Source organism: Anser cygnoides, chromosome 1 (assembly GCF_040182565.1).
Source record: "Anser cygnoides isolate HZ-2024a breed goose chromosome 1, Taihu_goose_T2T_genome, whole genome shotgun sequence".
Classification (NCBI taxonomy): Eukaryota; Metazoa; Chordata; class Aves; order Anseriformes; family Anatidae; genus Anser; species Anser cygnoides.
In genome coordinates, this window is record NC_089873.1 from 212,160,206 (window position 1) to 212,186,548 (window position 26,343).

At 50.1% G+C, this 26,343-nt stretch overlaps 1 protein-coding gene across 7 annotated transcripts in view; it reads left to right on the plus strand.

The window, feature by feature from the left end:
* The window catches only part of STIM1 (stromal interaction molecule 1), a 102,950-nt gene that overhangs the window by 55,029 nt on the left and 21,578 nt on the right, over positions 1–26,343 (plus strand). For all 7 annotated transcript variants that reach the window (XM_066990125.1, XM_066990126.1, XM_066990127.1 and 4 more), the window contains 5 exons: positions 680–794; positions 4,685–4,796; positions 6,067–6,182; positions 20,416–20,593; positions 25,311–25,488. In XM_066990125.1, coding sequence (XP_066846226.1) covers positions 680–794; positions 4,685–4,796; positions 6,067–6,182; positions 20,416–20,593; positions 25,311–25,488 — 699 coding nt within the window. The remainder of the gene's footprint in view (positions 1–679; positions 795–4,684; positions 4,797–6,066; positions 6,183–20,415; positions 20,594–25,310; positions 25,489–26,343) is intronic.

Below are 26,343 nucleotides of genomic sequence, written 5' to 3' on the forward strand. Positions count from 1 at the left end.
AGGACCCGGCACTGAGCCGTGTTGAACCTCATCCCTTGGCCTCTCGCAGCCTCTCCTCACGGCAGAGGTGCTCCAGGCCCTCCCGCACCTCGGGGCCCTGCGCTGGGCTCCTGCCACCAGCCCCAGGCCTCTCTGGCCCCGGGAGCACCCCAGGGGCGGCCTCCCCAGCGCGGAGCAGAGGGGCAGGATCCCCTCCCTGCCCCTGCGGGCGCTGCTTTGCCCCGAGCAGCCCAGGCCCCCCGCAGCCCTCTGCGCCCGAGGGCCCCGGCTGGCTGCCGGCAGCTCGGGGCGACTGACGCCCGAAAGCACGCTCCCTCTCACGGGAGGCCGAAGCTTGCGTGGCCCAGGGCAGAGATCTGCTGGCTGAGGGCTGCTTTAGCAAAAAGGGGGCAAAATGCAATCACGAAACTGGAAGTAGAGATAAATGCATTTAGCTATAACAAGGTGCCGGTTTTCGGTAATGGCAGTATTTATTACAGCGACTCAGCTAGGGAGATGGTGTAATTTTAGTCTGCGTGGATAAAGCCTGAGATGCTGCAGCTCAGAGTTAGTAGGGCTTTGCCGTAGGAAGTGTTACCTGACAACATGTGGATGTAGTAGTAAGGTGAAATATTTTTTACCTCTCCTGTTGTCTAAATGATTAATCGAAGAATAATCCTGCTGTTCCTTCTTCTCCTAGTTCTTGAGAGAGGACTTAAATTACCATGACCCAACAGTCAAGCACAGCACTTTCCATGGAGAAGACAAGCTCATTAGCGTGGAAGATCTTTGGAAGGCCTGGAAGACATCTGAAGGTAAAAAATTAAAAAACACAAGCAAAATGAAGTAACCTCGCTCCACACACACACACTCCTTGCTACAAAGGTGTGTGTGTACATCTCAGGAAAAACACTCTCATTCTGCTTTTCCTGCCTTCTGTAAGTTACTTTTCCAGCTTCCTTCTTCTGGGCATTTCTGCATTTTTTTGCTCTTGGTACTTTCCAACTGTTAATGCTGGCATCTGAGTATGGCCGTAAAAGTATAAATTGTTTTCTTTCTCTATCCCTATAAACGTATTAAAATAGAGCCAAATACTGCCCTATTCCAGTTTCTTCTTTAAATACTAGTTTCAGCTGGTGTTTTATGGGGTAATAACATCCTACATATTAAATAGAGCAGTGTGGGAGTTTTTCTACAGATTGTATTTCCCTGAGAAGAAATTTGCTGAACTTGAGATGCTCCTTAAACTAGTGAAAAGAAGGTAGAATAAATCCTAAAACGCTAAGTGTACATAAATACATTCAACGTAGTTGTAAGCTGCAAGCTTATGAAATGGTTTTGTTCGTCACAGCAGCTTAGTCCAGGGAGGTGGTGAAAGTTCAGTCCCTGGTGGGAAACTCCCTAAAACTTCTGAATTTTTGAAGAAGCTTTTAGGTTCGCTGGTACTTCTTGGCACAATTTCACTTTCATTTTTTCCCTGACCAGACTTTTAGAATTTCTGCTTTGAGAAATCTTAAAACTCACCCCTCCCCTTTCTTTCTGCTTTAGAAACTTTTATTCTTGATATATTGGGGGTTTCCTGTGATCTGTGGCATGGACCATTTCTGCCAGTGACTGCATTTTACTCCTCCTTTGTCCTTTTCTATTCAGTACGCTATTTGTTGCTCTCAAGACTGGGAACATCTTTTTTTCCTGATAGTTTTAGTTGCTGCTGATCAATTCACCTGTAGTCTTTTCCCTTCCCTCTGTCCTCCAAGATCAGATAATGTTATGAACACCTATTGCTTGAAAAAATGGGGTTTAGTCTTCTGATGAATTCATCAACTGTGAAGTTTTCCGTTCCTCTTTTGTGTCCTGTACCGTTTGCATGTGATCTGTCAGCCTTGGCTTGTAAATGACCTGGGGATGGGATGTGCTCAGTGTTTTCAAAGCCCTGCGTAGATACAGCCGTAGGCGTGTTCCCACCTCTCACAATCCCAGGAAGACTACATTCTTAGCTATAGCGTTTGAAAGGCTGTTTGAAGGTGCAGTGATTCTGTGCATGGCCCTGGAATTGTTTATCCAGGCCTAGACTCTCTGTCCCATGGAGATGCGCAGCCACGTGTTTAAAATTCTTGCCCAAGCCACTTAAAGCCAGCAGGATGCTAACGAATCGCTCTGCCTTCTGTGTTCAAGGAAAGCCTGGTGTCAGAAATGTTTACTCTATCGTGCGGCTGATTACAGATGACTTTGCCAGAAGCGCATTTCAGTGTTGGTTGGGTAAGCACAGAAGCCATTAGGGGATGGAGGAGACCGTCCCAGGATACTCCCCGGGTCCCTTAATTGCGGAGCTGCTTTTGCTCTCTTCCTGTTTCTGACAAGTGCAGGAAGTGGCATTTCTCTGCGTGCAGCTCCTGTGGTATAACTTCTTGTTGTAGTGAGTGTCATTAGCGCGCTGCTTTTCTTTCTCATTGTTCTGTGTATCTGGCTGATAAAATAAATTACTGGTTCCAAACGTGGTCTCGTTTGGAGACTAATCTGGGCGTTTGAAACCAAGCTGTAGAATAGTAGAAGCTGACGAGAAGGCCAGGGCTCTGTGCGGCTGTGAAGAGCAGCTTTGACACAGCACTCGAGGTGCGTCCAGGACACGTGTGTCCATTTCCCACATCCCTTTTCCAAGAGGTTGGGGTGCTTTTACAATGTCTTGGCTTTGATATGTATAAATCCCTCGGTATGTGTGGCTCTTTGAAGCAGGAGATGGTCTGTGGGTGGGGTGCAGAGCAGGCGCAGCCTCCATCTCTTCACGCGGCGGACCTGCCCACCCCTCGGGTGGAGCTGCTGGCTTGTTTCTGAGAAACTCCTTCCCACAGTACGAGCTGTGCACATGTAAGCCCCAAAAGCCAGGGCCTTCAGAGGGAAGCTGTGAGCAGAGAAGAGCCGTGAGCGTCGCAGGGGTCAGGGTGCAGGGGGGGTCCTTCGGGCAAAGCCGAGCACCAGCAGCTGGAGGGAAGAGCTGCTGGAGGCAGGACACGGCGGTGCCACGTGCCGTTGTGCTCCTGCCACGGCCGTGCAGCCCAGCAGGACCCTCTGGGGGCCTCCAGCTTGCAGCAGGTCCGATTAAGCAGGGTGCCCAGGACCCCAGGCACGCTGTGCTGAGGCACGTCACCAGCTGGGAGCTTCGGCGGCTCCTTTTGGCAGGAGTTGTCCCCTCGCGCTGCCTGGGGGGCTGCCTGCCACCCCCCGGCCTAGAGCGCTGCGTGGAGCGGCAGCCTGGTGCCTTGGGCCTCTGCGCTTGGCTCCTGGGCAGCAGGAGCTGTCCCCCCACCAGCACCAATGCTCATTGTCACAAGGATTTCAGAGAACGTTTTCGAGGAGTTCTCTGACAAGCCACTCCAGGCCTTGCGGAGCTCCTGGCCGGGATCAGAAGCTCTGGCGTTTCACCCTGGGTCCTTCAGAGCTCGCTTGAGTCCCTGCCTCCCGTGGGCCCCCTGGCCTGGGGGGGCTCCGTGGGCTGTGGGTGCAGCACGGCCGTCCTGCTGCGCTGGGCACGGCCACCGCCACCGCTCTCCCTGCCAGCTTCAGTTTCACATCTTCCTTCTGGCCACAAAAATGAGTTTCCCACAGTCTGTGGTCCAGGGACTGTAACTACAGGGGGTTCCTTAAGCTTTGCGTTTGCTAACATGCATCTGTGAATCACTGTGCAAGTTGATGTGAGGATTAAACCTTCTTTTGAAGCCTTGCTGTCTTTTGCTTAACTCCTGGCTCTCGTCCCGTCAGTTCTGTCATCTTTCTGTTGGAGGCATTGAACTCACCGGGGTGATTTGGAAGATGCTTCTCATATTTGTGGGGCAAATCATTGTTGACATTTAAGACGGGACCACAAAGCTTTGAGTTCAGTGTTGATACAGCCCTTTAAGCCAGTAGTAAATGGGTCTTTTCTCCACTTGGCTGTTGGAAACCGCGTGTGAGTCAGGCAGGAGGACGCGGGGCTGGATGTGTGCGAGGCAGTGACCGTCAGAGTGGGCGTCCAGCTCAGGGCTCTCTGAGTTGCTGGAGGCTGGGTAAATGCCCCACGAACTCAGCCCACACTCAACAAAGGCAGAAGTTGGTAAATTAAAGCATTGCAAAAAAACAACCCCTATGTCCTCTGTAAAATTACGTTGCATGATTTTCTTTGCTTTCACATTGTTCCTGTAAGTACAGCAAAACTAAGGTGGAAAGGCAGAAGCTCCCTTCCCCATGGTTCCTTATCCATGGCATTCGAGCTTTATGTGTCAGCTCAGTGTCGGTGTTAAGTCCCTCAAAGCAGGGCACCCAGGCTGACCTCGCATGATGTAGATCCCTGAGGCAGGTGAGGCCATTGCAGAGGAGAGTTCCCCTGGGCAAATGTGCTTTGTTGGCAGTTACAAGACAGCAGCAATATCACTTGGATGACGGAAAGCTAAGCAGTTTCCCTTGCCACCTGCGTGTACTTTGGGTCTCCCAGAGGATCTCGGCCACTGATATAGTCCTGGTATAATAGCCCTTGAGATTTCATGGCCTCAGTTGCTGACTCACTGCATATTTCATAGGAATGTATCTGTTTAAACTCTACAGATGTTTTCCCTTTGCTGAAGACAACAGGAAGAGGTGTATCTGGGAAAGTAACTGGTTATGCTGTTGTTGCTGACTTGATTTTAGTTGCTTGGTAAAAATACTAAGCTGCTTGCGTGTTTTCTACCCACAGTGTATAACTGGACAGTTGACGAGGTGGTTCAGTGGCTCATTACATACGTCGAGCTGCCGCAGTACGAAGAGACCTTCAGAAAGTTGCAGCTGAGTGGACATGCCATGCCCAGGTCAGTGCTCACTGCGTTGTCTTACGAACCTGTGGGATGCATGCCAGGGAGAAAAACAGACTTGAGGTGGCTCATAACATCACGTGAAGTTCATCTGCGTGTGCAGAGCCACGTATAGTTCCTGTTCCGCTTCAGTTACACTTGGAGGGTTTGGCTCTGCTGTCGTGTTCTTTGATTTAGCTGTAAGTGGGCATTTACCTGCTATGGGTGAAAGGAGAGGCTGCAGTTTGAGCGGTGTGGTTGGAAATGCTGTCCATGCTGGTTTGGGGCTAGAGTTCATCAGTCCGCATATGTCCGAGCTGTGTATTCAGAGCTAAAACCCTGAGCTAGAGCAGAACAGATCTAGGTGATGTCCTGGCTCTGCCACAGATTTCCTTCATAATCCCGGTGAAGTCACCAGGCTTCTCTGTCATTGTTCATCGTCCTCAGCAAAGGGATGACCTCTGCTTGCTGGGTCGCATCTAGAGGTTCGGGGTACTTGCTCAGGGGTAGGTGTGTGTCTCTGCACCACCCAGCACTGGTATGTGCTGATGTTAATTCATGTCCCTTGATGCTCCAGCAAAGGAGACTTCAAACCCATGAGATCCTCAAGAGAAGCACTTGCTGTTAGGTGACGTAAGCTCATAACCAACTTGAAAAATCTGAGTGCAGCTTTTGGGGTAAAGGTTATTCTCTCTGTAAAGGAACCTATAAACTGACTGATAAGTTAAAAAAAAAAACAACACTAAAGTGTTCAGGGCAGTGCGTGGTGTGTGCTCAAGTTTCTTCCGTGTGAGAAATATGTTCCTATAGTCCATGAAATCAGACATCAAAGGCTATCAGTATAAATTGATTTAATAAAATAATTATATCAGTAGTTTAGGTTGCCAGGATAAATAAAATAGGCATGGCCGTGTTTTTTTCTCCTCTCCAACTAAAGCCAAAGATGATCATAGAGTCATAGAATATCCCGAGTTGGAAGGGACCCCTGAGGATCATCGAGTCCATCTCCTTGCTCCACACAGGTCTACCCAAAAATTCAGGCCATATGACTGAGAGCACAGCCAAAATGCTTCTTAAACTCCGACATGATGCTGTTTAACACTTTGATACAGATCTTCTGTATAGGAAACAACATTATTTGAGGGATTTCTTTTGTCCCGATGGTCTAAGCAGGTAGTTTTCTGGTCCTGTTCATCACATTTCTCCTCCTGTAGTTTCCATGTTACTAATTTTTGGTCAGTTATTAATTCAGATGGATATGACCGTGCCTAATTCTTGTTTTTTACAGGCTAGCAGTAAACAACGCTACCATGATGGGAACTGTTCTGAAAATGACAGACCGAAGCCACAGGCAGAAACTGCAGCTGAAAGCTCTTGACACTGTGCTCTTTGGGCCTCCTCTCTGTAAGTAACACTGCAAACCTCAGCGGCTGTTAAGTGAGAGGAGTCGTATCTGCTCAGCATCAAACAGCGAAGATACATATCAGCGTGATCCAGAGTTTATGCTGTTTAAATTGTTGCTGGTATGATTAGCCAGAAACAGCAACAGGTTGCCTCTGGTTTGACCCAGCAGCTCTGTAGGCATCCTGCCACATAGCGTTGTGTTTGTCTGATGGGCCTCTTGTAGGCGTGGGCTGCATTATCCTGCTGGGATCTCCCGTGTCTGTAGGATAAACCTTTCTGTCCTTTCCATTAATGGCAGTGCTGGCCCTGTGGCCCAGCGGTGCATTGGCAGCTGTGCGTTAACACATCTGTGGGTGGGAGCCGCCCTGCATCCACCTGAAGCAGCTGCCTTCAGGTGGAACTGCAGGCCGTCGGGCTCCTGGCTGCAGATCTCCTCCAAACCAGCAGAACAGCAGCGTTTAGGATGAATGAGAGCAAGGGACTGAGTTCTTTTGATGCTGATTACAGGCTTCTGTTGATGATCTAGAAGCGCTCTGATGTTTATCTCAGCGCTGCTTGGGGCGCTCCTTTTGCATTCATTCTGTCTGCCTCATGTCTGCCGTCTCTTTATTAAATGTACTTCTTGTGTCTTTCCTACTTATTCATGTTTTCCTCTTTAGCTTTTGATGCTTTTGTGAGGTAAACGGAAGCCTTGCTTGATCAGGGGCCTGTTTTGCTTGGCATCGTGCAGAGGTGATGGATTTTAAGGCAGGCTGTATTGCCTGCACACGTCTTGAGCCCTCTTGCAGAGTGCTCATCTTTCCCTTTTAGTCATCTTGTACCCACTGTGTGAGAGGTTTTAAAAAATGAATACAAAGGGGTGCTTTCTCACCATAGAGCAAATACAATAGTCTGGATGCAAATTCTGGTTCAGGAACTGCCATGGTTTCAGTTGCTGGCAGCTGGAAATATATACCATCAGAAATACCACTTCCTCTGTTGTTTGTGTGGTTTTTTAAGCGTCTGTTACTGCCCACTGTTGGCAGCACCAGACAGGATGGTTGTACCAGATAGTCGGCAGTAGCAGACGGGATGTACCTTGGCTCTGCACAACGTGGACACGCTAACAACCTCACAGAGAAATTGATTTTTTTTGGCCCTTTTCCAGACTTCCCATGATGCGCTCCCCAGCATTTGGGCCGTGAGAAGTGATAAGGTGCTTCCAAAGTCCAGCTGTTGGTGCAGCTAGTGCAGTCGCTTCTTGTTTTCAGTCTGTGTCCAAATTCCTGAGAAGAGGCACAACAAGGCAAATCCTGGGCAAACTGGCTGCTCTGAGTAAACCGGGTGAAATTTATGAGGCTTGGAGGAGACACGAGCCGACTGAATGAGACGCGTAGGTTACACAGCCAGCCATTTTCGCTCCCCGTCATTACAAAACACGAACTCCCTCGGGGACGGTTTCCTTTTTCAGTCGCAGGCCTGTCAGTCGCAGGCCCGTCAGTCGGCCTGCCCGGGGCAGCCCCCGCTCTGCCCTTGCCTTGCGTTGGTTCCTGCTGGCAGCGTCAGGGCTCGGAGGAGGAACTCGGCAGGCAGTTGTTAGATGCTCTGTAAATGGCAGAGTAAATTGCTCTTAATGATTCCAGGTCAGTGGCTGCTCTCTGTGTTAGAGGTACTGCCGCGCTGCCGTGGCACTGTAACACGAGCCTCCGGTCACGCAGATTAAAGTGCGCGGTGAGCTGCCCTTGGTGCGTTTCAGATCAGTGTTCACAGCAGGTTGTGTGGGCTGCGAGCCTGTGGTGGTTTTACCCAGCTGGGCGCCGAGCTCCACCACAGCCGCTCGCTCACTCCCACCCCTCAAAGAAAAAAAGGGAGAAAATGCGATGGAAAGGGCTCAACGGCTGAGATAAGGACAAGGAAATCACCCAAATGTTATTGTCACAGGCAAACAGAACAGGGAGATTAATAAAATTTATTGCTAACAAGACAGAGCAGTGAGAAACAAACCAAAAAAAAAAAAAACAAAAAAAACTCCAACACCTTCCCCCCCATCCGCCTCTTCCACCTCCTCCCCCCGAGCGGTGCAGGGGAACGGGGAATGGGGGCTGCGGTCAGTCCCTGATCTTCGTCTCCACCGCTCCCTCACGGTCCCTCTCTGCCCCTGCTCCCCGTGGGGTCCCTCCCACGGGATGCCGTCCTTCCCGAACTGAGCCTGCGGGGGCTGCCCACAGGCAGCAGCTCCTCAAGAACTGCTCCCACACAGCTCCGTCCCACGGGGTCCATCCCCCAGGAGCAAACTGCTCCAGCACGGGTCCCCCACGGGCGGCAGCTCCCCCCAGACCCCTGCTCCTGCGTGGGCTCCTCTCCACGGGCTGCAGCTCCGGCCCGGGGCCTGCTCCTGCGGGGGCTCTCCGTGGGCCGCAGCCTCCTCCAGGCCACATCCACCTGCTCCACCGGGGGCTCCTCCACGGGCTGCAGCGTGGAGATCTGCTCCGTGTGGGACCCGTGGGTGCAGGGGGACAGCCTGCTCCACCAGGGGCCTCTCCACAGGCTGTAGGGGAACTGCTGCTGTGAGCCTGGAGCACCTCCTGCCTCCTGCTGCACTCACCTTGGGGGCTGCAGGGCTGCTTCTCACTCCTCTCTCCAGCTGCTGTTGTGCAGCAGTTTTTATTTTCCCTTTCCTCAGTCTGCGCTCCCAGAGGCACAAACAACATAGCTTACTGGCTCGGCTCTGGGCAGCAGCTGAAACTGGCCCTTATCTGACATGGGGCAGCTGCTGGGCTCTTCTGGACAGAATCACAGCAGCCCCCCGCTACCAAAACCTTGCCATGTAAACCCAATACAGTACCGATCGGGTACGTGAATCCTTTAAGTTTTTAGCTGAAGTAGGGATTTAACGCTCTTTAAATGGCAATATTTGCTATTTGGTAGTTAACTGAATGGATTTGTCTCTGGTTTATTATGGTGAGAACTCACTTATCTAAAACTAATTTCTTGAGACATTGATTGCAAAGCAGCAGTTCGCAGCAGCCATTAGCAATCAGCAGTGATTCAGGAAGTACTCAGTGACCTTTTAAGCTGCAGAAGCTGCTCTTCTTGCTCAGCAATAGATTTAGTGGTTTCAGATGCATTCCAGTTACTGTTCTTTTTGTTGGTCGGTGAAGGTGGTCTCCTATGCTCCCTGCCGCTGCAAGGGAAGCTCCCAGCAGTGGGATGTGGCTCACAGGTGCAGGATCTTAAGGGTTTTTCTTCTCTCTTAAAGATGCTCTTATACCTGCAATGCATAGGAAGTAATAAATAAAACCAGTCCAGACTGGAGTACCATGGCTGCTTCCTTCAGACTCACAAAACCAGACGTCTCATTGTCAGTGGGGATTACAGCCCAAGTACCACGGCATTGTTTCTCATTCTGCCCCATAAAGTCGGGGAAACTTCCTTGTCCTGAGGCTAAAAATCTTCTCTGATGTCTCCTGTAGTTTGGTGCAAAGGCTTCAGCAAGCATCAGTTAGCCGATGGGCCGCCTGGCCGGTTTGCTCGCTGATCAGCAGACTCCTGTGGTCTCACGAAGGCTCATTTTCTGTGCCAGACTCCAGACGTATGATTCCTCTCTTCAAAGAGGTCTGCTCACTTGCAGGGCTACAGCTCTGTAATTAATCCATTGCAAAGGAGTATGGTGAAATTACAAGCCGAGCAAGATGAACTGATTGAGTCTTCTGTGTCTGTGTTCCTTTGTTTTCCTGTTCCTTAGTTCAGAAATTCATCCAGGACCAAATATCACAACTTCAGGTGAAATAGGGGAGGAGAATTTAAGAAAGCAAGCAGTGAAATGTAAAACCATAGGGTTTTCTTTCTGAATAGTGAATTTAAATTTTTATTCTTAACTCTCACGTAACAGAGACTCGGTTGTACGTCTTCTCACGTACTGCCCAAGGCACCACTGTTGTATGAGTTTGGATTGCAAGGTGGGCGAAGTGCCCCGTCCAGAGTTACCCACCCTGGTGGCTGCTGGTCACCTCCCCAGGGGCCGGGGAAGCGAGACCCACGTGGCCCGCGAGGTGTCAGGAGGAGTTTCTGTAGCTCTGCTTCCCAGGGCAGAAGGCCACGAGGCGTAATTCGGTCCAGGGGGCTCCAGCAGCTCTCTGAATCCCGGGGCCGGTGCTTCCCTGGGCTGCTGGCAGAGCGGGGTGCAGGCAGGGGGGCTCGCCCCAGTGCTGCTCTGCGGCACACGCGGGTGCCTCCGGTTCCTGCAGTGCTTTGCTGGCATCCTCAGAGTGCGAGGTGCGTGTCTGCTCCTGCCTCAGCCCTTCTCCTTTTTACTAGGGACTAGTAGTTGTCGTCCTGAGTATTAGACCTTTATTTATGGGACGCCTGCGTGCACAGCGACGGAAGCACAAGGATGGGTTGCCTGGAAGAGGAGACGTTTCCCGAACAGACGTGGCACTCCTTGAAGGTTTCTGGATGAACTTACCTTTTTTTGTTTTTCAGTAAGTGTTTATTTCTTTGGTGTCCACTCTGGGGTGGACAAAGCCACCTGTCCTTTGGTAGAGCTTCGTATGGCTGATTTGTTCTGTTTGTTGTAATTAGAAGTGTATTTGACAAGTACTTTGAGACCCGTTTAAACATTATTTGTTTAAAGCAATAGAATTTCTTAACCAAATACCAGATTGATTTATCACTGCGAGATTTACCATCCTCTTTAAATATTTACAGTTAAATGGATTGTGTTTAGATTACCTGCACCTATACAGAAAAGCAGCTTTGTCCCGTTAGGACACTTCCTAAGTGACTTTTGTGCTTACAAGTCAGTCAGCGCTGTGTCAGTCAGCGTAGTTTTCTCTGTCCATGTGACAAACACCTGTTAAATAAGCTGTGGCTTTTTTTAACAATAGCTAGGAAGATAAAAACCCAGGGGGTGTGGTTGGTGTTAAGAAATCCTATTGTCCTCAAAATCAGCAAATCTTTAAAAGGTGTAAGGTTCTTTACCTGGTTATGTTGTGAGTCCACTAGCAAACAGAAAGGTGTTCAAGCACTGGAGGAAAGACCCAGTCTCGATACAAAGACAAGAATGATAGGTGCCTTCAGGGAGATGTAGAAGACTGTTGGCTTGGCTTTTAAAGGAGGCGTGCGTTTTGTATTTGGTTTTATGCTGTTGTACCTCAAGCAGCTGCAGCTGGAGCTTTTCTTCTTTCCTGTGTTGTCTGAAAACATCTGCTGCTGCACGTGGCAGGCTGCATCGCAGGTCTGAGTAGTTCCCACAGAGGAATCAAAAAATTAGTAATTCCCATGTGTAGTTTTTTCTGGTACTTCAATTTCAGTGTTAATAACTGGTGTGGAATTCACTGAGAATGTAGATTTCTTTTGTTTTATCAATGCTAATGTAAGTTGCTTAAAAATTGCTGTTTTTCCTATAACCCAACCAGGTTTTATTCCCAAAGTAAAACTTTGGGAAACTTTCAGTTTGAAAATTGAGGCTTTGAATTTGTGTCATTCACGGTGGGACACTTGTTCAAGAAAGTTCAGGTTACTCTTACATCTTTACTATTGCACAGCTTCTTACCTTGCTTCTTTAAAACATAAAACACGGCAGCGCTGCAAACCCAACGCGGCGTATTATCGTCCTGCAGTCACCTGCACGCCTACCGTGGGCTTTGGCAAAACGGTGTCTGTTCTCCCTCCTTGCCTCCCACAAATAAAAAGAAGAAAAGCACAGAAACCGGTGTCCCTGGTGCCAGCTGCTCACCCCGCAGTGTTTGTACCCGTGGTGCTCTTGGCGCTGTCTGGCAGCTGAGGTTCACCTCTGAAAACTGCTCGAGACGCTACGCAGTCGGCTTCTGCCACGGGGCATTAGACAGGCTAAATAGCTGGAACAGCAGAAAGTCCTGGTACGGCGAGATAAAAACAAGAAAAGGGAGTGTTCAGGGGTGATCCTGTGCTGCAGGGCACCGCACGGGTGCCCACGGGTGCCCTGTGCCAGCCCAAGCCTGGCGGGTGCGTGGTGGGGCGAGGCTGCCAGCCGCGGCCGAAGGAACCGATCAATCCACGCGCCTCGTGCAGGAACCAGAGGTGATGTTAAACGTGAAAAACGCCACCTCTTTTGTTTGACATAGGTCTTTGGAGAAGGAGAACACCACCTCCCTGTTCTTTGCCCCACGCTGTGCACCGGAGCCTGGGGTCTGCGCGCAGAAACCAGCTGCAGTAACCGCGGGCAGCTCGTCTGCACTGGGCCTGTGCTGGAATAAGTCACGTTCCTCTGGGATAGTTGTTGTTAGAAAGGCAGTAAGCAGAAGAGGAGTTCTGGCACAAAATACCTGATCCGGAGCAGTTTTTGTTCGAGCACTCGTTCTGCCAGCTGCCTCATGCTGGCCAGCCCTGAGAGCCTGACAGCGACTACAGGTACGCGCCGTCTGTACGCGGGGGAGCTCGCAGGGTCCGACGCCCGTGGCAGCGTGTGGAAGCCGTGCCCGTGACGCTGATCAAACCAAGCGTGATCCCAGCACCTTGGGCGTTTCGTGGGGCTACACCAGGGTGCGTGAGCTGAGTGTTGGCGGTCTTGTGATTCACGTACGTGTGGCTGAGAGCGGCCAGGCTCACGCTGTTGGAGGCAGGTGAGGTTGTAGTGAAGTAGACATGGTTACTGCGATTCTGAATGCATCTTCTCATGTTGTGCTGGCACTTGGAAGGAAACAGCGTGTGCAGCCGTCCCGTCCCGCCTGGCACGCCACCAGCCCCCCGCGGCAGCGCTTCCAGCAGACCCCGACAGAGCCCCTCCAAGGATTTTACTAAAATGCAATTTAAGCTATTTGGAAACTATAATCATTCATCTGCTAAATTCCAGGCACTTCTGTTAGCAATTTGGGGAATATGGGTGGGTTTGTTTTTTTGGTGTGGTTTGGTGGCAGGGGGGTAGCATTGTGCACAGCAAACCAATGCGCGTTCTGGAAAGGGACTTGGTGAAATGCTTGTCGGGGAAACCCCACTTAGTTGCAACAATAGCTAATGAATATGCTTTATCCTGTTCATTTCTGAGTACGTTAATGGTGCTGAGAACTCCATTTGTGGAAAAATAATTGGCAGTTTGTGGTAAATACTGTTTTTTGTGAACGTCAGTACAAAATGTAACAGCTGTACTTTCGTCCTTTCTCCCCCTCCTGAAGTCCATATGGAAAGTGCACGTGTCTGCAGCCCGCCTGCTCTGCGAGGCGACGGGTTGAATCCGACCACGGGTTGGATCTAAAATATCCCAAGAGCTGTCACAGAGTAGGAGAGTGCACAAACTGGGGTAAAGTAATCAAGTTTCAGACGATCTGGATTTTTATTTAGCATTCTTTGAATCACTTGGAGGCAGCGGCCAGGATGTCCATCGAGCTGGTGGCCCTGGCCCTGCTTGCAGTTGATGGGAAGAGGCAGCCAGACTGCTCGTCGTTACCCACACGCTTCTTCCCAGGAATGAAGACTAATTCTTCTGGTGAACCTGCATTCCTACAGAGCTGTAGGAAGCAAAAAGGCAACATTCACATCGAAGCTGAGTTTTCCTTATTGTGTCCTTATCTGCTTGTCTTCAGTGAAAGCTGCCGAAGAGGAAGGATGTTTGCCAAGCGGCTGCGTGGTGTGGCTGGCAGCTGTTGGCACTGGAAGCAGGAGGAGGCTGTGAGTCAGCGCGGGCTGGGTTTGGTCGGTGTCTCACGGGGCTACACCTAGCACCCCAGGCTAAGGCAGGCTGGAGCTGCCCGGCTGGGAAGGCAGTTGTGCTGCAGCCGGCTGGGCAGAGCAGGCGGTGGGAGCGGTGAGGGAAACCTGCAAAGGGGAGGAGAGCTTGAGTATTGTGGGAGGACAGAAAACAAGTCATCTGAACGAGTCGCCCTAGCGGTCTTCTCAGAACGTGAAATAAGGGGGATTTGAAATGATGCATGTGCAGCAACTTGCCAGAAGCTGCTTCTTAGGAAGAGGATGTTGTGATAATCCATCCGGAACGGGAAACGGGGCCAATACGAGTCTTGTTTATTTCTTTAGCGTTGAGTTTACAAGTGAGTGTTTTCAGAGGGTGACTGAACTCTTCTGTGGCGCATTAGGTGATGCGCTAGGTGACAGAGAAGGTGGCGAAGGTGCTTGGATGGCCTCCTGGCCGCCCCGGGGGGCTCCCAGAGCAGCCTTGTCCATGACCCGCGTCGGCCGGGTGCAGGGCTGCTGGCGCGCAGCCACATCCCACGGTTCCCTTCGCCTTCGAGTAGAGTGGTTCAGCTGGAGCAAGGACATTATTCCTCTTCGTTCTTACATTTGTGCACACACAGAGGTCGGTGTGCTGTTTGTGTGTTTAAGCAAATTAAAGCAATTAATACTGCAATGGAGTGCTGGTGGGCTGGGCAGAGCAATAGCTACCAGGCATTGCTGTTTATTGATTAAGCACTTCAAGTGACAGGTGGCACTGATTACTTTCCAGCAATAGATTAACTAATGAATTCCAAAGGGAAATTTCACTCTTACTTGAAAAACTGTCCTAAGGCAAAAGGTTATACACATCTCCATAAGCTGTATCGGTATTGCTGAGCCAAGATTTTTATTTAATCCATTTCTGCTGGAACTCTGTTAATCTTCTGACAAATGGGAGGTGATTTTTCCTTAGCTTCAAGTATTGCAGGCTAAAATGAGAGCAGTAAAAAGGAAAAAACCAAGCAGCACAAGCTGAGATGTGTCGCTCTGTCCATGATCTGTGCCTGTGCCCCTGGGCACCTCCTGCACCCAGCCCCGGGCTGAGCCCCAGCCAGCGCTGCATCGCCTGCTGCTTCTTCGTGCCCGCTGCCGTCAGTCCAGCTTTAGGACCACGTGCTGTTCATCACCCCTCTGAAGTTTAATGCAGCCTAAACAGTTGGTCAGGAAGAACAAAATGGAGCAAAGCGGCATAAGGTTACCCAGAGGTGACCTGAGCAATGTAGGTACCGTACTTCAATGAGCTGCTGCTGCTGCTGCCACAGCCGAGCTGGGGCGATCAGCTGTGTTCGCCCCAAGCCTCTTGCAGAGACAGGATCGAGGTGGTAGCTTAAATTTCCGTCGCTGGAAATCCGTAAGTGGTTCGTGTCTCGTGTGCGGCAGGCTGGGAACGCGACTGCTTGCAAGCGCCAGTTTCCGGGTGGTAGTGCAAGCACTTTTCTTCAGCAGTCCCCACCCAGAAAGAAAAACACCAGCTGAGGACAGGTAATGGGAGGGCCGTAGAGGAGAATGCTCTGAGGTATCCATCTATTTCAGCGAGAGGCTCTGGTCGGCGATACCTGAGAACCAGTGATGCAGGAGGGACATCCTTTGTATCGCCAGCCTGCGGCACCGGGGACTCCCTCGGCTTTCTCATTTTTCTCCAGGGCAGCATCTGCAGTCATGGCTTCACTTCTTAGTAAAACCACGGGAGGATGTGCTGCATCACCCAGGGGTTGCACGACCATCATATGTTAAGAGGACAACATCTGTCAGATGGAGTGGGGGAGGCCTATTTGCGTCCTGAGCCAGCACTCTTACTGCTTGCTGGGTGAACGCTCTGCGCGCTTCTGGTCCCTCCTCTGCCCGTGTCCGTAGCGGTACTGCCAAGGCAACAGCCTGAGCTTGCAAGCTGTTTTTTTTTTTTGGCGCATCTTCTCCTCTTAAAATGCATTTATAGAAAGAAGTTAAACTAATCAAAGATTTTTGCGTCATGTTTGCATTTTTTCCTGTGTTCTTCAGGCCATCTGTCTGCTCCAGAAGCTCTCAGTGTTTGCATGCAGAATATCCATTATGTCACAGCAGCTGATTTCTGTAAACCCAGGGTACCGTCCTTCTTTACATGCGTTTCTCGTGCTGGCTGACGTGCACTCCTTGTCTCTGGCTTTCTCTCAGCTAGAGCAGTTCCTACCGGCCACAGATGCCGGCAGCCCGTGTGAGTAACCCCAGAAACGATCTCTGCGGGCGAGGGTGACCCCGTTACGCTGACGCACTTTGAGGCCGGTTTCGCTCGCAGCAGCCGGGGAGCTGCAGAGGCCCCACGGCGAGGCTGTGCCTGGGAAGGGCCGGGGGATGGATGGTGACGCCGGGAGCAGGGTCGGGCTCCAGCACGGGGACACAGCCAAGAGCAGGGAGAGCAGTAGATGTCACTGGTAATTAGGTCCGCGTAACGAATCCCTTAGGAAGCGGTCAGAGGGGAGTCAGGGCATACGCATCTGTCATCTGCTGCTGGTGGGAAAGCCCCTTGTTAAAAGCCCCATCTTTTCTGCTTTAGGCACGTGTCAGTTGTTCTCTGCCTAAAAAATAAATCAGAAAGACGAGGTCTAATACAAGGCTTTTTTCCTTATAGCAGATGTAATGCCCTTACTACTGCTAAATATCTATTTTTCTCTCTCTCCGGTTTGAACCTAGCTTCACGTGCTCTTGGCCTTTCCTTCCTGTTTCAGACTGCATGGACGAGAGCTAACGTGGAACGCTGTCTTCTAGACGTGAAGTTCTGTAGAGGTGACAGATCTATCAGAACCCAGAATGCCACGTGATGGCATGGTTTGGCGTGGCATTCGCATTGTCTCCTGCAGCTCTCTTTGTGGTTCAGGCCTTTTTTGAGACCCCCCACCCTGCCTGCATCCCCCTGGGTGCTGCACCCAGCTGCATGCGGCGTCCCCGCCGCCATCCTCGCCGGTCCCCGGCTTAGTCCTCAGCCCGAGGCTGCGCCCGCCTTCACACGCCGCTTATCTGAGGCCTTTGACTAGGAGTGACTCATCTTGGCCTGATGTTCTCTGTGGTGCGTGTTTGTGTATGTTTGTATTCCTCATGGTCCTGGAATTTTTTGTCTGTGGCTTGCAACCAAAACGCGGAGGAATCCCTGCATCATTTACATCACGGCTTCAGGATGTGAAAAGGAAAACGTTGACCTAACGTGCCTTCCGTGCTTGATATTCTTCCAGTCCCCGCTTTGTCTCTTTGCTAGCACATCCCAGGTACATCATTTATTGGAGATGCGTGGGACTGCGCGAGTATTCCATCCCCGCCCCATCCCGAATTCGGTCAGATCCAGCTGTGAGTTTCTCCCAGTTAAAGCTCTCAACATCCTCCTCTTCTGCTTCTTCATCATCTCTTGCATACCTGCAGCGTTTGTTTTCTTTGTCTCTTTCATGCCCTGTTGTTTCTGGATCATGTGTCTTGACCTAAAATAGAGGTTTACTGGCAATGACATAGGCGTGAGTTAAAGCAAATGTCTTGTGTACTGGTACCTGATCTCACTAGGGCGTAAAGAGATTTTGGGGTATAATAAATATTGTTCTTGCCTCAGGTTTGAGATTCCTCATCACCCTCATTGCTCTAAATGGCAAGTAATTTTTATAAAAACTTTTTATTAAAGGTTTTGACAGGAGACGTGACACAAATTATTTCTCAGCAGCCTGAGAAATGTATTTAGACCTATTCTTATCAGGTGAAGTCTCTGCTTCTCTTACAAATTTACTGGTTTTTGAGTTTCCTGGGAAAAAGAGAACAGATTCTTACGCCTTTCTCTGTAGCCTGTCTTTGGATTCCTCACAAAATTACGGAGAACACAAATGCTGTCTGAGTGGAGCAGGGAGCATATCTGAATTAGAAATGAACGTATTAATTTACTGCTCAGAAGCAGAGCAGTTATGTATTCCTCCTTCCCATTTGAAGGAACTACTCTGCTGCCCCTGGATAGCTCTTTGTCTTACTGCCCGTGTGGGTGTTTTACCGTGTTTCAGTATCCCCGATGAGAGGCTTCAGATGCGATCTTTCAGAGCCTTAACTGTGAGTGTAAGGTGATAAACACCCATGTGGAATGCAAAGGGCCAGTTAGGCAATTCCCTCTTGCGTTGTGCCGAGATGCTGCTTAGACCTAGGCATTATGAAAGCTTTTAAATGCTTGCACAAATTAAAAGGAAGGGAAGTGAAAGCCCTAAATTTGCTTTGTCATTTTGAGGGAGGATTTTTTTTTTTCTTTCAAAAAATGTTTGCTAATTGTATTTTAAGGTAGCAAAGATGAATTTGAGGCCCTGGAGGCCTTTCTGCTCTACATTTGAAATACTTGGGAAGGCAGTAACGTGTTCGCGTTACTTCAAACTGTGTCAACATTTTGTTGGCAGAGATCCATCTCAAATTTAGTGAGATCAACAAGTCTCGCAAGTCTCTAAAACGCCAATTGAGGTGGAAGGGCTTTTGGGGGAAACTTGCAGTCAGAGCACCGCAGTCGTCTTCGTCCTGCTCAGTTCGTGAGAAAGTACTCAACGTGTCTTCTTACCTGAAAACAGAAAGCTGAGGGATTTTGCTAAAGCCGAAGGAGCCGGCTTCACAAGGACACAATGGAAGTTGCCCGGGAAGTGTTCCAGCAGCGGTTTGCAGAAATGTTCTCAGCGCCACGTGTGAGGGTCCAGAAATGAGAGGTGCTCGGAAACCTGCAGCCCAGCCGGCAGCTTGTGCTTAGTCCGTTTGTGCAAGTTCATCTGAGGTCCTCACCGAAGTGCATGGAAAGGAAGGGACCGAAGCAGAAGTGAAAGTCGAGACCTTCTCGACTCGGGGCTCGCCCCAAACCCTGCGCTGGCTCTGCCTCGGGGCCCCTGGGTGGGCGCTGAGGGCTGATGTGGGCTCTGCGCTGCCGCCTGCAAATGCAAATGCACACGCGTGCATGGAGGAGCACGTGGAGAAGCTGGGACAGAAGCTGGCAGCCTGGCTGCTGGCGGCGGCACGGCACGGCACGGCACGCTGCTCCTCGGGCAGGGCTGGCTGCTGCAAACCACTTGCAGGGGGCTGCACGCCGGGGTGGGGAGCCTCCCGTGCTGCTCGGGGCGCAGCGCGTCTCGTGCATGCGGAGCTGAGGTTTCCTTCAGCCCGGGTGCAGGACAGAGGGAGGGCTGTCGCATCAACTCAGAGGACGTGGCGTTCCTGGCTCCTTTCAGAGTAGCTGTGAGATCTCATTGATGAATTGGCTGGCACTTCCACGACTGAGCCCTGCCGAGGTGTCAGCGCCCTGCCTGCTGGCCGCGCTTGTCTCAGAGCCCAGCGAGGAGCCGGCGGCCCCGAGTCCAGCGGAGCCGTTTCCAGTTAACTCCTCTCGCGGGCAGCAAGGGGAGCGGGGAGGTTGCATGCATGCAGCTCTTGGTTTAAAAACCTCTGCTCCTATTTCAGGTGAAGCAAAGAGGTTCTCTGGTTGCCTGTAACTTTTTTTCAATTCCCCCTTCGGCTGCCAACCTAAGTTGTCCCATCGGAGGTGTTCGTCTGAGCACCGGGAGCCGGAGATAACAAGCAGAGTGTCGGGGCTGGCGTGGTTTGCTCTCACATAAACCCTCACTCACGCTCACCTTCCTGTTCTACATCTGCATGAACGCTGATGTAAAAGCCTCTGGGTCTTCAGGGAGTTTTAGAGGAACCTGTGCTGAGAAGCCGTGTTGGCTTGCTGGTACTTCGAGTGTTGTATGGAGCGGCTGAGCCCCACGTGTGGCTGCCCTGAGGCACGTAAATCTTGATATCAAAGCTAGGATAAAAACGGCTCTACCTCTAACAGAAAGGAATTAGGGTTAAGAAATTAGGGTTGCTGTAACTGGGGTAGCGGCTGAACATGGAATCACGGCTAGCTTCACTGAGCTCATCATTTCATCTGTAGCTTTCTTGGTACCTCCTTGTTCGAGATTTGCTAAATAGTAAAAAAAAAAAAAAAAATCTGCTTCAAACGTGTTTTTGGAGTTGTTGTTTTTTCAGCACCTAAGAAAACAGTTACTTTCTTCTGTTCTCTCATGCATCCACACTTTGAAGTAACTGTCCTGCTAAGTGTTGAAAACGGAGGGGTTCAACACCGAGTTGTAATTCTGATGGAAACTGTTTGACGGTTTGAAACTTGATCTCCCTCTTCTCTGGGATCACAGTCAGATTTTTTCGACTAAGTCGCTTTCTTACCTCTTATGCCTCTGTGCTCTCTGGTATCTGCGTGGTATTGCCCTAAAAACAGCTGTTCCGATGGTTCATACACGGCAGCTATCATGTATTATGTAATGCCAGGCATGTTATAAAACTTTGAATTTCATCTGTCAGACTTTTTTTTTTTTGCTTCCCCATTCAAATTGAATAAACGTTGACACAGTCCTTGTTTTCTAAGTATTGATGTAGCTCATCTTTTCCCTTTGTTGTGGCACCTGGGTCACAGTTTCTTCCAACACCACCGTAAGTTCGCGCATCCAGCTACGGTGCAAGCAAAAAACGGCAGAGTTAATCGTTTGTTCTCTCTTTGAATTCAGCGGTGTCTCTGCTTCTCTTCCAGTGACTCGTCACAACCACCTGAAAGACTTCATGCTGGTGGTGTCTATTGTCATCGGAGTGGGTGGCTGCTGGTTCGCCTACATCCAGAACCGCTACTCGAAGGAGCACATGAAGAAGATGATGAAAGACCTCGAGGGGCTTCACAGAGCTGAACAGTCTCTCCATGACCTTCAGGAAAGGTAAGCTCTCTGTGTCCACCCAGTTGGAGCATTCAGCTGGTGATCTTTCCTGCAAAGTTATTCCTCGTTTAGATCTCAAGCAAGACTTTCTTCCCAGCTGTCATCCTTTAGTGTGGCAGTCGCCTTCTGGTGCTGTGTACCACAGTCGGCACCTTTCCGAGCAGTTGCAGCAAACCTGCTAACCGGTCTCCATAGCCCGAATGGGTGCATGGCTCTCAAATTAATTTTCTAGTTTGCATATGAAGATGTGTGCATGCTCACTTGACCTGCTCTTTTGAGGTTAGTTAAGTGTTAATTGAGTTAAGCCAGTGCTCTTATGGCGTACCATGTGAAGGTTTGAGTGGTAAGAACTTCCTGGCGTTACTGGCGTCCTGAATTTGTGCACTGAAGCCACTTGAGCAAAGTGACGTCTGGCACGCTGCTGAGAGGTGGACCCGAGGGCATGGTGACATGTAGCCGAGCACGGCTGTGTGTGCTCACCCGGAGGTTGCTAACGAGCAGTTTCATTTCCTTTCTGTCTTGTTTTTATGTTAGTTTTAGTTTTTTAGTTCCTGTTCTGCTCTGATTGCTGGCTCTAAAAAACTGTTTCTGAGTGTCGAGGAGATCTTGACTCCGTACATTTTTGTTGTTGCTGGCACATGAGAGCGCTCTCCTTCCCCTTGGAAGTTCGGTGCTTTAAGGTGTAAAACATCAAACTGAGAACAACTGACTTGAGCGCTCCATCAGGGCCTGACAGTGCTCTGCCACTCATAGTTCTGTTGCAGTCTCTTATTCTAAACAGGTACTTCCTACGCACTTACCACAGTTAGGTGTATAGCAGCAGTGACATGTACGGTGGTTTCTACTCCCAGTCCGACTCCTGTTGAAAATATATCTGGACTTCCCCTCTACACTTAAGATTACAGTGTAAGCCTGCACCTAAAAGGGAAAACGAGCCTCTTAAAGGCATGTAAAGTCATCCAGTTCACGTAGAACTTGTCATCCAGGTTGTTTCACTCCGGGCTTTGGCCATCAGGAAGCGTACTGATAGAGTGGCAGCAGTCAGGAGAGGAATTACACATCCTCTCTTGGATTCTTCTTCGAGCTGCGTGTAGATGTCAGAGCTTCCCTGCCTGCACAGTAATACCTAATCCAGGAGTGTTCCCTGGAAGAATGAAAAAAAAACACGTGGGGGGGTATTAAGTATGAGTGGGGGAACTGTAGGCACTTTGGCAAAATACCGTAGCCTAAGGAATGTAACCTGTAGTCACAGAAATTATTACAGTGGTTCCAGTAAAGCTGCTCGTCAGAGAATGGGCTGAAAAAGCAGGCTCCCTGTGTGCACAGGGGTCTTGTAGGGAAGGAAGAGCTTGCAAGGCTGCTGATGACAAACCAGAGGGGTTTTCTGGCAGTAAGATTTTTTTAAGGGTAGATTTGTCAAGTAGCAGAGCACGGTAGACTTCAGCTCTCCTTTTTACTAATTTTAAACGTAACATTGAAGGATAAATCTTAATTTGGCTGCTGTGCAAGTTGACAGCTACGTTGCCGGTGACGTCTCTGAGAGCGGAGCCCGCCCCAGTAACACGCTGGCTGCCTGGGGGCGGCGTTGCCGGTGACCGGTACAAATGCCAGGATCCTAAGGTTGCAGATCCGCAGTGGAGAATTTTACAAACAGCTGAGGCTTCGGAAACAGTGCGCTGCACACACTGGACCACAGCATGCTTTCTTACCTACTTGCTTAAGGGAAAGAGCCTCCTGGGAAATGTCCGTGTGTGAGGGATGTTTGAAAGCCTTTCACTGCCAGGAGAGTACGATTGCATCAATTGGTATCTGTATGGAGAGAGGAAACTTAACAGACTGCTGCGTATCAGTGGTGCAGATACGTGACCTCCTTTCTTTTTTAACTTGAGGAGAGAAGAAGCTGCATTTCCTCTCCATCTGCTGAGGAGCTGGTTCTAATCCACGGCTCATTTCACAAAGCTTTGCATAATTTTACATTACAGGCTGGAAATATCCCAGAGAATATATTTTTTTTTTCTGCAGCCAGGACACAGGAATTCCTCCCCGGTGTCCAGCTCCTGCAGCAGCTGCCCGAGGCAGTGGTGCCCGGGCGGGATGTCGGTGTGACCATGCGGTGTGGGAGCCTTGGGCCCTGCTGCGGAGGGCATCTGTTAAAGAAGGAGATGGGCCCGGGAAGCTTAACTAATGCTGCAAAGCCAGGCAGGGGAACCACAGAACCATGCGTGCTCTGCATAGCTCGACTCTTGCACCAGCGCACCCTGTGGTGGTTCTGCAGGGCGTGCTCTGCGAGGGGCTGTCCTCTGCAGAGGGCACTGAGCTGGAGCTCAGGGAGTGGGAGGCAGATTCCAGGCCCTTGGCATCCTCTTGGCCCAACATTGAACAAATTCTCCTGAAGAGGTGAATAAGCCTTCGCTTCTTCAGCCTTGCTTACTGGGAAGGTTTGGCTGTGGAGCTCAGCTGCTGTAAAAGTGGCAAAAACTACCAACCGGTGCCTTCCCGTGGACCTGGGTAGAAGTTAGGAAGTTCTGCTTGAACTAACCTCTTCCAGCTCATGGAAATCCAGCCGGAATCTCTGGAGGGTACACGATGCCTTCTTCAGCCACGTACTGACTGCTGGCACTGTTACCTGATGGACAACCCCAATGTGCTCTTGAGGACTAGAGAAGGGAAAGTATTTATAAAGGGCCATTTTCTGTTCATGTTCAAAATACCTTTTGAGAACATCCTTCAGCTGAGTGACCCATCAAAACAGAAAAGTTCATGTCTTAGCACATCCGCCTGAAGACCGTGCTCCCAAACTGAAGCCCCCGATGCACCTTGGTTCCGTGCCCTTATCCCGGGTGCAGCTCTGATGGCACCTTGGTGTCTCCTGGAGTTCAGTGCACGTGAACCGGCGTGGCTGAATCAGACGCTCTGCACAGACAGACGTTCAGAGGGAATGCACAAAGTGTGGTTTTGTCCATAACCAGCATAAGAAAATATGGACTCTGCTGCTAGGAAAAAAACAGAAGTAAGGGAAAACAGAGTATTAGCGTGCCTTGGAAAATCATATTAAGGATAAAATTCCCAGGGAAGGAATTCTGCATAATAGCATAGGGAAATTTCTCCTTTAAACAGAGATATTTTGGTGGTTTGGGATTCTAACAGCCCTAGTGTGGAAGCGCTTTAGCAATGATGCACAGGGCAGAGAGCGTGGGTTTATCTGAAAACTTGGAATGTCTTGGCAAAATCTCCTTAAATCGTGAAGAAAAACATTTGAGTTTCTCAACAGAGCTGTAAATTGAAAATAAACCTTTTCCAAGAAGAGAGCCAACATCATGGCTGCTGAGAGTCCAGCCCGTCCAGATTTGTTTTGAATTGCTGTCGGTATGCCAAGGATGAGCCTCAGCAGCGGGAGCACGCAGACTGCGGTCGGTCACTGCCGACAGCCTGTGCTCTGCTGCCGGGCCGTGCTCATCCCTGCTCCGTGCTCCGCTCGTGGTGCCCCAGGGACCCTGTTCACCAGCGCCCTGCTTACTGAGGCCGGCGCTGCCTTTGCCTGCTCTCCCGAGACGTTCTGCTACGTGCGGGGCAGGTACCGGCACCCGGAGCCGAACCTCGCCGTCCCCTCTGCTCTGCCACTCCTGCGCATCGCCCCGTTGCCTTGCTCTCCAGTTTGGATGTTGAATCTCTTGAGTGGGAGAAGATCTTCGCATTTTGGAATACTCACTGCTGGCTAAGATGATTTCGTTTGTGGCTTTCGGGGATTTTTTCCTTTTCATTTTATGGAGTGCTCTGTAGAAGCAGCTACTTAAGCAGGGCCGGAGGTGTGTGTGGAAAGGACCAGCTTGAGCGGGGAGCAGATCACAGAATCACACAATCATTCAGGTTGGAAAAGACCTCTAAGGCCATCAAGCCCAACCGTTAACCTAGCACTGCCAAGTCTACCACTAAACGATGCCCCTAAGCACCACATCTATGTGTCTTTTGGAGACCTCCAGGGTTGGTGACTCAACCACTTCCCTGCTGCTAGCACTTGGAGATTGTTTGGGTGGCAGTGACAAGAGACCTCACTGCCTCTTCTCAGGACAGATTCATTCTTGATGCTAGCAATAGCGCTAGGATAGTGCAGCTCCCGTAAAGTGAAGACACAACAGAAACCTTGAACCAACTCGCAGTGACTGCAGTGTCACGGCCCGCAGCGGGCTGAGGCTTCCCAAGCAGAATGGTTAACCCTCCTGAACGGGTGCAGGTAGTCTGTTATTACTTTCTGGTGCCATACATAATCCCTGACGATTTCATCCTGTCATGAGGAAAAATAATGACTTCCAGGCAAGATTAAGACTTGTCTAAATTTGAACATTTTTGCAAGTGGAACATGGAGACGTCCCATCTGTGTATTCATACCTGCGCAGGCCTATCTTCCCCTCCTGCTTTTTTTTCTTTTTTTTTTTTTTAAAATTAAAGGCAGAGGTTTTTGTAAAAACACTGAAAATTCAAATGAAAGTAGTGAGCATTTTAAAAAATGAAGTAAAGGTGAGAATCCAGAGTTGACAACTTAATTTCTTCTCAGGCATGGTGAACTTTCTCCTTGCCTTTTCAAATATGATCTCTGTTCACATCAGCGTAGAGTGAATAGGATCGGGGCTGCTCGGGGCTGCGGCTGGCCAGCGGGCGCACTGCGGTGCAGGACAGCCCGCCGTGCACAGCACTGGGCTCTCGGGCTCTCTCTTTGCAGACTGCAGAAGGCACAAGAGGAACATCGCTCTGTGGAGGTGGAAAAGGTGCACCTGGAGAAGAAGCTACAGGATGAGATCAGCATCGCCAAGCAGGAGGCACACCGGCTCCGAGAGCTGCGGGAGGGCACAGAGAATGAGCTGAGCAGGCAGAAATACGCTGAGCAGGAGCTGGAGCAGGTAAGGGGTCGCGGAGGGGCACTTAGCAAGGGGGCACGGGTGCATTTAGACATGCCAACGAGAGCAGTAGGCAGCTCCTCACTCTGCTTCTTCCCTCTGAGGAATCCAGTGATGTTCTGCTTCTGACGCTTTTTGCCTTTGCTTTTCCACTCCCCTTTGTGGAGGAAAAGATCCACGCATTTCTTCCACCACTTCACGTTACACATCCCCCATAAGGAATTACAGCGCTGCTTGCGCGTTGGGTGGCAGGGACAGTAGAGGAGCTGTCTCGAGGGACGTGCTGCAATCACGTCATCCCAGCGCGCCTTCCAAAAGGAGAGGCATTGAACTTGGCCTCTAGCTGCACCCCTCTGGTGACCGCTAACCCCCACTCCAAACCATAAACTCTTTCTTTTTTTCTTTTGTATTTGTGGTTTTAGGAAGAATGTAGAATGAGTTCTTACTGTGTTTCCTTGTGTCACAGAGGTGTACAAAGGAAATCTTCTTCCAAGGAAATTTAACTCTAGATTAGAATCTGTATAGGTTAGAGGTCATATGCAATTCTCAAAAACATTAGTTTTAAATCTAGACTGACAGGAAAATGTTGCAGATTGAAACACAGGCCTAGAGAGAATATTTTTTTTACCTCAAAACCACCTGTTGCCCAAACCTACAACGAAAGTCCAAAACACAAATCCGATTTCTCCTTCCTATTTCACCTGAGAGAAAATTCTTATCTGACCTTAATTTATAGATCAGTTTAAACAGAAATTTTGTGAGCCAGAATGGCATGGGCTAAGCAAGTACCTCGGCTGTTCTAAGGCCATCAGCATGCCCTTCCAGCCCTGTCCAGTCTTTCTGCCAGCATGGAGGGTG